Below are 14,549 nucleotides of genomic sequence, written 5' to 3' on the forward strand. Positions count from 1 at the left end.
CCTGTAGAGCTGAAGGCTACTGTATAGCTCTCTGGTGCTGTCAGCTCAGCACTGGTACGCTTCATCAAGCCTTTGAACCTTTCCCTCCTCCTGGATAGAGTTCACTCTTCCATTTTCAGCCCAGTCACCCCAGGTTTAATTCAACACAGGCAAGTGGCTGCCCTACATGGATTTTTTTTTTTTTTGCCCAAGATTTAGGTATGTTTGTTTGCAGTCATAAACAAATGTATTTCAGGGAAAAGAACAACAAAAAAAAAAGAAAACTTAAAAAATAAAGTTTATGGTTGTGAAGACCTACAAGGTGTTTTTGAGGGGTCTTTATATGCATGTTTATATGCAGAGACATTTAAATGCATGTTCAGGTGCCTAAGCTTTAGCTGTCTGCCTGTGGTGCAGAGGACTCCTGACTTCAGCCTGTTCTCCATGTCTGCATTGGAAGGAGCAGCCTGTGGTACTAGACAGTGCTCATGGTGTCCCAGCCTTTTTTTAATGCACATGGGAATAGCTCTTCCACTCAGCAACCCATAGAATCACAGAATCATCTAGGTTGGAAAGGACCTTGAAGATCATCTAGTCCAACCGTTAACCCAGCACTGACAGATCCCAGCTACACCAGATCCCTCAGCGCTATGTCAACCCGACTCTTGCACACCTCCAGGGATGGGGACTCCACCACCTCCCTGGGCAGCCCATTCCAACGCCCAACTACCCGTTCTGGAAAGAAATACTTCCTAATATCCAGTCTAAACCTTCCCTGGCGCAACTTGAGGCCATTATCTCTTGTCCTATCACTTCTTACTTGGCTCAAGAGACTCATCCCCCCTCTCTGCACCCTCCTTTCAGGGAGTTGTAGAGGGCGATGAGGTCTCCCCTCAGCCTCCTCTTCTCCAGACTAAACCCCCCCAGCTCCCTCAGCCGCTCCTCGTACGACACATGCTCCAGACTCCGGACCACCACCCCCTCCTGCCTGTTCTCTCCAGCTTACCTTTGAGATGGGCGGAACATCCTAGCCTGGCTGGAGCCAGATACATGCAGCTTTGCAGCTTCCTTTCCAGTGGGTTATTTGCTGCCTTATTGTTTTCCCCATGTTTTGTTTCTCATTTCATCGTTTTACCTTTGCATCTGTTACTGTAACAATCCCTTTATAGATTTTCTTGCCTTTACAGTGCAGTCTGGCAGGTAGAAACACAAACTTGGGTAAAGGAACAGAACACTACACAATAGCAATAAAATGCAGTTCATTTCCCAAGGATAGAGACAAGCAGATAGCAAGGATACCTCAGGTTTGTATTTTTCAAGAACTTCTAAGGTTTTTCTTAGTATATGTAAATAAATAAATATATAAAAAGGGATGCGTATGCATAGGTGTACAGATGTATAGGAGAATGGTGTCTTTACTGCAAGTCCCCCCAAGTATAACAGCACTTGGATGGACAAGTCAGCCAGCAGTGCAGCGTGGTTCGAAACACCAGAAATCTTCTGGGTGATAATACAGAAATCAAATAGCATTGTTTTATCAGCCTTTGTCTTCCATGGGCAGTGGGTCATGATACAAGTGCATAAAACTCATTTAGTGTGCATAAGCAAAAAGAAATGAAAACTTTGCAATTATGTATTTCTAACCAGATTTTGCTGAAGTATGTTTCTTGTCTGAGTTCCAGTGCAGCAGTGTGTGCGTATTCTGCAAAGGGCTTCAACACAGTATGAACTTGAGGTATTTGCAAAGTTCCTACTCAGTTAACTTCTTGCCTACACACTTTTCTGAAATAGGGTATTTTAAAAGCACTAAAAAAAAAAAAAAAAAAAATCTGATTTATTTCAATTTGTTCACTAAGACTATCAGAATATAGCAAATGTTTGGCACAGGTAGAAGATGCCCTGGTAGATGCCCTTGTCCATGAGGGTTCAACATTTAAGAAATCAGTAGTAGGGTGCAAATCTCTGTTATTTTACAGAAGGTCAGTTACATTGGGTAAAACCTGGTTGACATGTGAGCTAGGTACAGCTAAACAGCAAACCACGCTGCCTCCTGGGCTTTCAGATCCTGCAAGTACAGTGTGAAGTGCAAAAGATAAATATGAAACTAAAACTCCGTATACATTATCAAGACAACTGTGTTTTTCACGGCCTTTCCCTGGTGTTTCGTCAGAGTCTGAAAACAAGCCTATAATCTGCTCCATATTTTATGACTGCTGCATGTGCTTTCTCTGAACCAGACGGCTGCTGCCCGCTCTGGGATGCTTTCCCAACGTCACCACCTCTTATCTTCTGCATCAGTCACTCTTATCAATCCTGTCTTCTCTATCGGTCGGGGCTGTGGGAAGTGCGCCGGGCTGGGGACTGCCCTGTGTTCCCCAACGTGCTGGCTGCCCTGTAGGGGCTGTGCTGCTGGGGTGGACAGGACGAGGAGTTCAAGGTTCACTTGAGATTGGTTTTCAGAGACAGCCCAATGGCCAAGGGGTCAAGCGGCAGGTGGTGGATGGCATGCTTCTCTTTAGTAATGTCACCCTCTGCCTCCAACCTCCCTCCCCAGGATGACTTGCTTCCCTGTCCTCCCACCACTTACTGTACTGGCTTCTTGCTGATACTCCTAACGTGTGATCGACACTGTCTGCTCAGTCTGGTTTGGTTGGGGTTTGGCTTGGGTTTTTTGTTGTTGGTTGCTTCTTCACCAAAACTCCCTGCAGTAGCTGTGTATTAGTGCAGGCAGATTTTGAGGGCTTGAGAGGGATAAGGACATTAACATATGCAACATCCCTGCTCCTCTCCAAACCACAAAGCCATAAACACGGTGGGTTTTATGCTTGTATGTTGATTGCAGACAGATAGAAGAAACAGGATAGATAAGAAGCTGTTGTTGCTCTTTACCCTTACAGCTTGAGCTGTGACTGCAAAAGCTACAGCCACTGTACTTCAAATCTGAAATGTGGGACTCTTGCTCTACAGATGATGTATGATTTGATCTCTGCAGCTATTCCTGGCTCTGTCTTTTGGCAGCATGAAGGACATACAGGTCTATTGTGCTAGAGGTTGTGTTATGTTAACATTTACTCTCTGAGTAGTGGAGAGAAGGCACCGTGTCATTTAGCATTCAGGGACTGCTTGAAAGGTCTCTTCACTGAAGTTGGCAGTACTTAAAATGTTCAGAGTTTTTTTCTTTTAGAGTCAGAAAGGAAAATAACACTAATGACTTATCATCTAAGAAATAGTTATCTAACTTGTGTCCACAAGATGGATACTAGCCATAGCCTCCATGAGAAATGGACTGCCACACCAGATCATCTTTCCAAGCTGGCTCAGAAATACGAGTAAGGCACAAAATTTGTGTTTGATCTCTCTGGTATTTCCCTTACGCTCATCTTGGCTATGAGGGAAACTCTGCTACTTAGGAAACTTTCTCTCTTCAGCAAGATGTCTTAAAAGGTCTTACAAAGACTTTGCACTAATGTCTGAAACATTAAAATTATTCTTTTTCTCAGGTGAAGAACTGATCCATGTTTGAGAGCTATTTTGAGCATTATGATAGTAGTTATGGGAATATGTTTGGGTAATGCTCTCTATGTATAGTTTCATTCCTGTCCATTGGTTATGTTTTCATGTCTCGTCATCATCAAATGCCTGATAATATCTCATCAATAGAAAAAAACAGTGTGTGTAAATCAACTGTGTTCAAATTCCTCCTCCAGAAAAGCTGTGGTCTTAGTCAGCATTAGCCTGTTAAACTGAGCAAAGGATCTTTGAGTACTTCTTTATGGGAACACCATGACAAAATATAGCCCTACTCACCTGCTTTCTCTCATCTGTGCCTGTAATTTTTGTGGGTGTTTGCTGAGGCTGTGTATGCTTAACTGAAACAGAAGAATGTTCTTTAGTGGTATCTTGGGAGGCTGTCCTGTCCCATTTCCCCCTCAGAGCAGGGCTGTTGCCCACACTGACTCGGGATCTCCATGGCTTTGTCTGAGGCCTGGAAGCCTGCAAGGATGGAGAACCCAGATCCTCTTTGGCCCTTGTTCCAGTGCTGCCATCACTTCCCTGTTGCAGCCTTTTCCTGAATGCCCACCTTCAACATCCGCATGGGTTGAATGCTATCGTGTTCCCTTTGCTGTCTCATGAATGACACTGTTTGCACGCTGTCACCGGTGAGTGAAGGTGGATCCTCCATGGGCCTCTTAAAGATGAGTATCTTGGGGGTTGCGTAATTGTATCTGACTCTTAACTCCCAGATTTTCACCCACTTTTAACTACCAATTTTTTTTGTTTTGTTTAAAAAGTTGATTTAACAGTTCATATGTACTAAAGGGTTTTGACATTTTTAAGCAAAGATGATGAAAGTGGTTTGTGAAGGAGGGAGGAAGACTCAGTACTTTGCCTATCAAAGCAAAGCCAGACAAAGCAAACGTATTACATTTAAAAAAAATCCCTGCTGCCTCTCTGCATTTGCTGGATATTAAATTGCAAAATTTAACATGAAATAGCCCTCACTGAGGTGAACTGTTTTTGAGTTTTCCACTGAGGAACTGGTTTTGATTGAAATAAGAGACTGAAAATTCACACGGTGTATACAAGCAGTATAATTTGCTCCCATTTTCGTCTTAAGACAGACGGTTAAGGAAAGCACTTTGTAGGATGTATTTCCCTGCCATACATGCTGTACAAAAAGAGAGACAATAACAGCAGGGGTCTGCTTTCTGCATTCCCAGAAGAACCCATGACTGCACACGCCCTTCCCTCTTTCACACAATGTGCCTTGTGAAGCAGCAGGGACAATGTATTCGATAGGGATGTATGCGAGTTGTCCCATTTTTTGTGGAAAAACGTTAACAAGCTCAGCATACGTGAGTGTTTCATGTGAAGCGTTGGGGCGTTTGGCAGTGCCAGGAACATGATGAGTGAGACAAACCACGTGAGATGTCACGGCAATCCCTGCCAATCCAAGGGATGGACTCTTTGTGCAAACCTTTGTGCACCTTTGGTGGCCCAGTACAGAACAAGCTCAGTGTCTGGAGTGGGGGTTGGCAGGGTAGGAATTATTTCAGGGTGGAAGCTGATATCCTTTGGATCCAATGCGTGGCTACTCAAATTCCACTTGAAAGCTTTAAATCCCTTGCGAAAAATAGATGGAAAGCACGAAATGAAGGACGCATTCCGTATTTGTTTGACAGTTGAAATACGATCAGCGAGGCCACCATGCAATGTGTTTAATAAGATGAGTACAAGAGAAAACAATACAACTTCCAATCATAAAAAGATCTTTTTCTAATTGCTTTGTAGGTGGTCTTCGAGGCTTTGCACAATCTGGAGCCTCGTGGATATGTTGTCGGATGGATCATTGCCATCAGTTTGCTGGTGGGAATTCTCATCTTCCTGTTGCTGGCTGTGCTCTTATGGAAGGTAAGGTAACAGATGCAACAAAAACACCAAGGCTATTCCCAGGAAAAAAAGCTTAAATTTATCCTTGCATTTAACATCCATTTGCTTTAGGAACTGAATGATTGTCCACTCCATTACAAAAGCCATCAGCCAGTGAAAATATTTTCATATCCAGGCTTTTGTGAGGAACAGGGAGAGACTCGTGATGTAGAGCAGAAGTGGAAAAGTGGATTTTATTTTTTTTTTTTTAGGGTCTGGTTATTAAAAGTTGAAACCTCTGATGCCATTTCAGGACAAAGGAGGATCCCTCTTAAAAACCTGCTGTTATCTCACACTTAGATATTTGGTTCATCTCTATGTTTTTCTGATGACTGAGGCTCGCTGATTTCAACAGGGTTTCCTGAAAATCAGGTCAGCTTTGCTTGACCAGCCAAAAGATTGTATATATGCCTAGCAAAAACCAGTCTAACTACTGTTTTCAAGAGTTAAGCACCTGGGGGAGAGGAGTATCCAGCAATAAATTCTTCAGATCCCTCAAAGAGAGAGTTCTGGATGAGTAAAATGTATTATCAGAGCAAGAAGCACTGGGACCTGTTAAAAGCCAGCCTTCACACCATCTCTGACAAGACAGAATTCTTGTACCCAGGCACTGTTACATGGTAAAACTGGGCTGATGCTGACACTTAGCAGCAACCATCTGGTGTGGTAAATATGAAGGGTAAGGAGCTTCAAGTGTTTTCATTCCTCAGTTCCCTGTTACCAATCCATAAATTTAAAAGGCCATGGTCAAGGTCAGGGACTGTCTTTGAGAGAAGTAAATCTCAAATACACACATGGGAACAAGTCCAACCTTATTTTGCTTCCCGTGGCGGAGGTCCAGCAGCCTGATTCGCACTGTTTAGCAGCATGTGTGCTGCAGGCTCTGCTCGCTGACTGTGCCGGGACTGGAGGTCACAGCCCCAGTGTGCTGCTAAAGGACATATTGCTGCAGGTCGCGAGGCTGTAAAATGGATTTACAAACCTGGGCCAAAACCTGGCCGTGCAGTTTTTATTGTAGATTATACAGATGTAGCTGTGTTGTAGATTATACAACTACTTCATAGATTATATGCATTTTATATGGGTTATAGAGTTAACGTATTTTTCTAGTCACTTTTGAAGATTTTTAAACACATACTGGCCAGGTCAAAATTGAGTGTGTTTTCAATTTGGAAAACAAGATTTGACCATAGTCTAGAATATCTTGTAACTTCTGGGTTTTTTGGCATGCAGGAAATGCTTTTGCTTTCCATGGCAGAAAGAGTGAAAATTTAAAAAAAAAAAAAAAAAAAAAAAAAAAAAAAGAGCAACTTAGATGGCAAAATAACCATGAGAATGGAAAAATGTGAGATTGGAAGAGGCCCAGGGTTTATGTCTCAATGACACACAGTTTTGAAAAAGGAGTTACTGCTGCTGATACCTATATGACTGATTTTATATGGCTCGTTTCCTGAAGGTAAAAAGGAACTAGATGAGCTGTTTGAAAATGTACAAGATAAGAGGAACAGCACCTTTCACTGTGAGTCTCCATCAGAATCTGACACAAGTTCAATTCTTGGTCTCTACTAGAATTAATTACAGTCTTTTGCTTCCTGGCTTAAGCTTGAGACTTGAGCTCTTTTAAATTTTATAGGGATCGTTCAGGTACACATGAAGAAGCTGCCATTTTGTTGCATGAAAGCCTTGAGGGAAAATCCAAGTGACAGTAATAAATAATTATAACGAACACGAGGCTTATATAGCCCTTTCTACATGCAGATGTGCTGAGGCAAGGCAAGGTGAGATGCCTTGCCCGAGGCCCTGTGGCAGAGATGGCAGTAACAGCCAGGCTTTGTCAGCTGCAGTCCAGTGCTTATCCACAGCGTCGCATGATTACTAAAGGAACCAATAACTTCAGGTTTTGTTTTAGAGAAAAGTGATTAAAAGTGTGTAGCTGCTAGAATCAGCCAGTATTTTCATTTAAGTCTTAGTTTGGAACATAAATATACCTAAGTAATACTTTGCACTCACTAGTTGCTATATTTATTAGTTACTGGCAATATTAAAGTTGTCTGAGATAAAACTGACATGGGAAAGTTGCGGTCCTACAGAGGAATCTTAATTGTCTGATACTAAAATTGGCCAAGTATATCCTACAGTCATTCCTAAATTTTGTGTGTGAAGTCATCAAAAAAATCCTTGTATTAGAAATGTTATAGTCTTTAACTGTGGAACGAAAGAACAGATTTGAATTAGAGTTTGGGCATCTTAGAACCACTAGTGAGAACTAGAAATGACTCAAATTTTAGGACTAGAGTATAAACTAAATTATATTTTTATTAAGAAATTAGAGCTAAACTGTGGTCCTGGCACGCAGCTGTTTACACAAAACAGAGCAGGAGCTGGAGCAAACTCATTATAAGGGAACTGAGCGCTGGCAGCCGTGCAGGACTTGCTGGCAGCGACTGTGTCTCAGCCCGCTGTGGAAGGTACACACTCACTGTGCGCACAACTGCGCCGGGAGTGGTGCAACACAATGGACAAATCCTCGAGCATGCCAGTGTTTTGCAGATGGAGTAAGCAGCTCCTTAAAATCGCAGAAAAATATTAGAATACTTGTAAATATTTCACATAATGCACTGCTAGAATTAATGGCATTAGCAGGAGTGAGATCTCAGGGACATTCCAGCCCCAAATCCTATTTTGAATCAGAATAAGGTTACTGTGCATACAGTAAGATGAAGACGGTAATTATTTCATTATTTGTAAATCTAAAACTGCACAGTTGAGGGGGTCCATGTCAATGGAAGTGATGTTAAATGCTGGGTTGTTTCACTTCAAATAAAAGCTTATTTGTTTACATGCAAGACCACAGCCATGTTTATGCTCAAAATCTTGTTATGAGGGCGTGAGCTTGATCAGTTTTTGACTGGCTTTGCTTCTCTGTTTATATTAGTATTTGGTGTAGACACAGTGTTTCCTCTGGTTTAAGTGCATGCAGAATCAGAGGGGGTGAGCAGCATTTCCCTGACTTCCATGAGATGCTGTGCATAAGGCAGAGAGGCAAGAGTTGCCCCATTTTTGCCTATTTCGTTGGATAGCCCAGTTTTACACTGACACTTTTGGCTATTTGTATCTTGTTCATCCCCTCTGGATGCCTTTGTGCAGGCATCTGTGGGGACGTGCTCCCACTTGCCAGTTCCTCTGCAGCGTGGCTTGCTCTCCCTACTTGTGCCTCGCCTGTGGTCTCCCACGTGGAAGTGGAGCAGGAGGGGCTCTCATGCTGTTGCCCACAGCAATACATCTTGCTTTTTACTGCGGAGATTCTTGCTTTTTACTGCGGAGATTGGCCTGTACCTCTTCGGTGGCCTCCAGATGCTTGTGGAGAGTGGAGCAGGGGAGGAGGTCGCTTTGCTTCAGGCCAACTACCCACGTGCTAGACGAGCTGGTGGTTTCACAAGCCCTGGCAACAGTTCAGGAAGGAAAGGCAGTCATGGCTGGATTGTTTTGGAGAGTGCTGTCCCACACACGCTTCCCTCAGCTGTCAGGACTGCAGCCATGCGCGGGGACAAGGTCCCCTTCAGGCATTGTGGATTTATCCACACATAAACCAGTGGAGAAATAGCATACGCCATGCAAATGCAAAACTGAAGCATGATATATTATAACACAATATTCTATTAATAGTAGTAGTGCTTTACAATGCTTTGGATTGAAGTTTCTACATTTGAACTGGCTTGAGTTGTGGGAGTGAATTATTCAATCCATATCATTTTAGATAAAGTGCACAGAAAGAAAACAATATTTTGTGCCCAGAGGATATCAAAGAGGGGTTATGTAAGTGAGTACCAGACTGGACATTTGGGCAGCTGAGTGATCTGTGGAGCCAGTTGTGGAAGTGACCTGCAAAACAAAGATTTTATATTCATAGTAGTATTTGTGGCATGTATAACGCAGGAGCTGGACTTTTATCTAAACTTATTTATCTAGACATTAATCTTCTTTCTAAACTGAGCCTATCCCTGTGGTAGCCATGCTCTGACTTGTCTAAAATGAGGTTTCTAACAGTGTTTCATAGCTTTTGGATTCCTGGGGCAAATAATTGATCTGTGGGTGTCCCTTATGTAATATGACGCTCCTCTGCTTCAAACCGTGGATTTTTGACAGGGTTGCAGAGAGAAGGACAAGCAGGATAGCACCCACATGTGTTGTTTTTTGACTAGCCAGAGGGTTGCTGCTCTTCTGTATGTGCTAGGCAGAACTTTTTTTCCCTTTGTCTTAAATTGAAAGTTTTAAGACTTTTTTTTTTTTTTTTTAGTTTTTAGGAGAAATATTGTGAAGACACTTCTGTATACTGAGCTGAGTTACTGCGCTCTTTGAACTGGCTTTTTCCAGTGGGGAGCGTGAGTCCTACCAAGTGCTGGACTTGCAAAATCCTCGTTTAAACAGAGGCTGTATGCGTGGATGCAGCTGTTTGCTTGCACTGCTTTAAGGGACAAACTTTGAAATCTGAAGCTTTCTTTATGAAATATGAAGTCCTTTAAAAAAAGCCAGACAAACCCTAGCAGGCTTTTCAGAGGTGCTTTTGGGCTTCTCGCTTGGAGAAGCCTTATGACTTTTTCCTGTGCCTGCACAAGTGTCTTTGAAAGAACACTTGTATTGCCCTACATGCAATAGTTGCCATTGCCTCTCATATCCTTTCAGTGTTCAGAAAATATCTGAAGCTAACCAAGGCTAAAGCGAACTTGAAATTCACCTATGTAGCAAAAACCACTGTTTCCCCCTTTTTGGAAGGAGACACTTTCCCTTACTTAGGGCCTCAAACATTAAGTCTTTTTACAATAGGCCAAAATATACAGCTCACCATTTTCCAGCAGAGGAAAAAAAAACCAACCCAACCCTCTGCACTTATTCTTTGCCAGTGGTTGCTCTGTATCCTGCGTTACAAGCCCAAAAGTATTTTCTCTCCCTTTTATCTATAGCTCAGGTGGCAGAGGCTAGCTACCATTTCCTGGCCAGTCCTTGTACTGACCCCCTTTCCTGGTGGCCAGGTTTTGGAGCAGTAGATCTGCAATGAAATAAAACTTTTTCTTTTCCTTCCCCAGAGGTGCACATGCAAATACAGTTATGGCACAAAACCTCTTTGGATTTCAGTGCAGGGGAGAAGTCTGGCTTCTCTGTCTCTCTCTATATATATATTTCCTATCTGTATATCTATAATCTGTATATATCTGTCTATAATCTATTTATATACTCTTTGCAGGAAGAATACTTTTCAATTAAAAAAATCTCCCAGATGGTTGTAACCCACCCAGTCACAGGTCTGTAACCTCAAATGTTGGTTTTAGAGGTGGGGACAGAGAAACCTGTTGAAACTGAGTGGCATTTTGTACCTTTGATGAAAGTGGTGCCTATTCAGAGTTCACATGCTTCTTCCTTTCTGTACATACAATTCCAAGAATAAGCCATTATTTACTAAGGTGATGCTTTAAAATTAAGAATCATAATTGATGTTCAGATAAACAAGGGAGCCGACTCTTTGCTAGGGGCTAGTGATGGGGTGGAATTCACAGCTCACAAAGGTCTTCCCTGTAGAGATGTAGATGGATGCACCAGCTGCCTCAGAACTCATTAAGTCTATAATTCTCCTTTTTCTTCCTTTTTTTTTTTTCTTCTCCACTGTCTCTCCTCAGTGTAAAACCATGGCGATGCTAGTTTCTCACACCTTCTTACAAGTTCCTGCCCAGCTTTGCTCATTTTTCAGCTTTTCTCACTTACAAAAGTATGATCCCTACCAGTAGGAACTACATAGCCTTTATCTGTCCTGTCTGTCCATCAGACCTGCAAAAACTGTGATTTCATTTGTGTTCCCTGAACGTCCTCTTTCTGTAGTCCTCAAATCATTGCATTCTGTAGAGTTTTTCTGATAAACTTTTAATTTTGTGGCTTTTGTTACCCATTGATCTAGTTGTTTCAAGTAAGTTACTTGCTATCCCGTATGTAGGCTTCTAAGGAGTACTACTTTTTTGACACAAATTCTAGGTTCAGTAGTCCTAGAATGAGGCTTTTGCAATATTTTCCAGTCAGACAATAATTAACTTCAGTGATTGAAAACCAAACCCATATTAACTCCCAAACATGGATACATCTTCATTATGTGTATCAGCTGGGAAAACTTGAGAAGGGAATGGGGCGGTGGAAGTTGTTGATTGTCTATATAAATAATGACATTTTCACCAGGCAGAAGTTAGGTGGATCATTTGAAATCTGCTCATTTTCTTAAAGAACAGTCAAAACTGTGTTTTATTATGTTTCCTTTTCCTGGACCAAAGTGAGCATCACAAAATGTTTGTAGACCCTCGACTTCCCGAGACCAAAAAGGTTTGTGTTCCTGCAACAGTGACTCAAATGTTGGCTTTTCTACAGTAGATTATTTGGGGTCTTTGCTGTACTTTTTGAATTCAGCCTGAATGTTACAGGAAGATTGAGCTTGGCATCTTTTATTTGTTTTTACACAAGTAAGTGGTTAATGCTGCTGTTGTAGCCAAAACACTGTCTTCCCCAGTGAGTTTGCTGGCTGCCATGTAATATTTGTTCACCACCCTCAAGAACAAGGTTGGCAACATTTCAGTGGTGGTGTGTGTCCAGTACTTGTGAAATGCCTTTGTTATCTTTCCGGATAAAATGAGCTATGTAAATGTACAACAATAATGTTGTGGCTGAGCGTTCTCTCTGGTCTCGGTGTCCTCCAAATGGGAGCTGTGCATGCCAGGGCACTTTCAGAACATCACAGCCATTGCAACTGTGTCGCTCTCATCCTGGCACTGTGTGAACAAATTGAATCTGCTGGCAAGAGAGAGATAGAATTGTGGTTCAGAACATCTTTCTGAAAAGAAGAAAGATAGCCATCATTTTCAGGAGCCCAAACCAGAAAAAGAATACGTGTGTAGACTGAAAAATTGCAAATAAGTACCTAAGGTTCCAAGGTTCCCCACGGCCGGAACACAACATGTGTATGTATTGGAAGTCGTTAGCATCCCTCAGACCCAAATGCCAATAACAGAGAAAATGTGACTTGCATAGTCTGAATTCTCTCTTTAGGCTTGGTGTCACAGTGGGAAATGCTGTATTGTGACTTAAAACAGCCGTTGCCATTTCCTCCTGGTTCAGCTAAACCCATGTAATAAGTTATTCTGATAATTATGGACGTAGTACAACTTTCATTCAAATATTTTTGGCAAGTGGAATGTATCAAAATATGATTGTAAAGCTACTTTTTATTGATTCCAGAAATAGTCTTTAATGTTTAGTCTCTGGTTTTCAAACAAAGCCAGAAATATTTCAGTAGTTTTTCTTTTTTTCTTTGGAGAGGAAATAGGAAATAAGGATTGAGATACATCTTAAATTAATAGCACTTACAGGAATGATATATTTAATTACTGTCCTATTCCCTGCTGAGATTTAAGAAATCAGTATATAGTAATTTGTCCAGACATGTCTGCAGTAGACATTGTGTTCTTTCTAATTTTTGAGACTGATAATCAGAGATGAGCTTTGGATGATGGCTGTGTTCATTCTATGACTTTTAAAAAAACAAACTACTTAGTAAGATTTTGCAATAGGAAGAAATCTTTACACTGTTTGGAAGTGTTTATAAGTTTTACTGTTGGCTAATTCGCTTTTTGATTACACTTGTAAATATACTGGTAACATCTGTCATGCAAGTTACTGTGCACAGTTACCATCCAGCAAGAAGTTCATGCTTTCATTAAACAAAACTTACCAGAACTCATTACTGAAAGATCTTTAAAAGTCCAGTCACTGGAGTTCTCTTCATTTCTAAATTACTGTAAGTACTAAGTCCTTAACAAAATGTATTATGTATGCACAAATGATTCAAATGCTAGACGGATGAGTCTTGTCTGAGGCAGAGTAGATCTTACCTACATGGGAAAGATATTCCAAGGGTAGACACCAGAACTACCAGCTTTATTCACTACATTAGCAAGTAGGTCTGTTGAAGCCCACTGAACAACTCCTGGAAGAAAAGTTGCATGAGAAGTGGTTAGAGGAACAAATTATTGATGACTGAGCCTTGTGTTTAGAGTGGGGTGACACTATAGCATCAGTGACAACAGCAAGGCATGTTACATTAAAAAAAACCAGAGTTCTAAATTAGATTGCCTGCCGTGGTGTCCATCTCTGTGTGCAGTTATCTCTTTCACACACATAAATGCATCTTTTCCATGCATGCTGCTACTCTGAATTGTGTATATCTACTTTGAGGTACTCAGCATTAGTGAGTGTTTTTTGAAAATCTGGCCTTTGAGACAGACATAAAGCCTTTCATTAAATTAATAGTTTATTTAATGACTGTTTGAGCTAAGTTTATGAATTGACTGACTGTTCTTAGCAAAACAAAAAGAGCACTTAAAGTTTTTCTTATTATTTCAACATTACAAAGTAACTGCCTAAGAAAATACGTGTTTAAAAACTATGCTTGTTTTACTACTACAGCATGTAAAATGAACTTCCTTCTAAAATCTGTGGAGGATTACAGATCTTCACCCTAGGTACAAACAATACTATCTTAAGTCAGTTAGCCAGGCTATGTGAAAACAGCTTAAAAGTTAAGTGCAATACTGTGTACATTGCTAGTTCTTTTCTGCCATAGCAATGTCTATCTGTTGCAATATGTTGAGATCAGATACAGATGCTAGGTATCAAATTCTTCCATAGTAGTAGACCAGGTGTTTGGACAGGAGAACTTACCTCTGAACAAGCTGCTGAACTTCTCTTTGCCTCAATTTCCCAGCTGTATAAGTATATATAGCATTGTGTATATTAAGCAAATGAGGACCTACATCACAGGAAGATTAAGGGATTTGATGCTCAAAAAGTCAAAGACACTGAATAATCATAGCCAGACCTCTCAAGTCCTCATTAGCTTACCTTAGTCACACTATCGTCCTAGTCAGCTTCATCAGGGGCCCAACTTAAATGCCTCTGTGCAAATGCACATAGCATGGGGAATAAACAAGAGGAGCTAGAGACGTGCACATGCCTGCAGGGCTACCATCTTATTGGCATCACAGAGACATGGTGGAATGGCTCCTATGACTGGAGTGTTGGAATGGAAGGATACAGGCTCTTTAGGAAGG

General features: G+C 41.4%; 1 protein-coding gene across 2 annotated transcripts in view; it reads left to right on the forward strand.

Moving 5' to 3' along the window:
- Positions 1-14,549, forward strand: part of ITGA9 (integrin subunit alpha 9) — a 228,970-nt gene that overhangs the window by 201,699 nt on the left and 12,722 nt on the right. For both annotated transcript variants that reach the window (XM_074843942.1, XM_074843951.1), the window contains one exon: positions 5,272-5,391. In XM_074843942.1, the coding sequence (XP_074700043.1) occupies positions 5,272-5,391 (120 nt within the window). The remainder of the gene's footprint in view (positions 1-5,271; positions 5,392-14,549) is intronic.

This window comes from Strix aluco, chromosome 1, assembly GCF_031877795.1.
Source record: "Strix aluco isolate bStrAlu1 chromosome 1, bStrAlu1.hap1, whole genome shotgun sequence".
NCBI classification, from domain to species: Eukaryota; Metazoa; Chordata; class Aves; order Strigiformes; family Strigidae; genus Strix; species Strix aluco.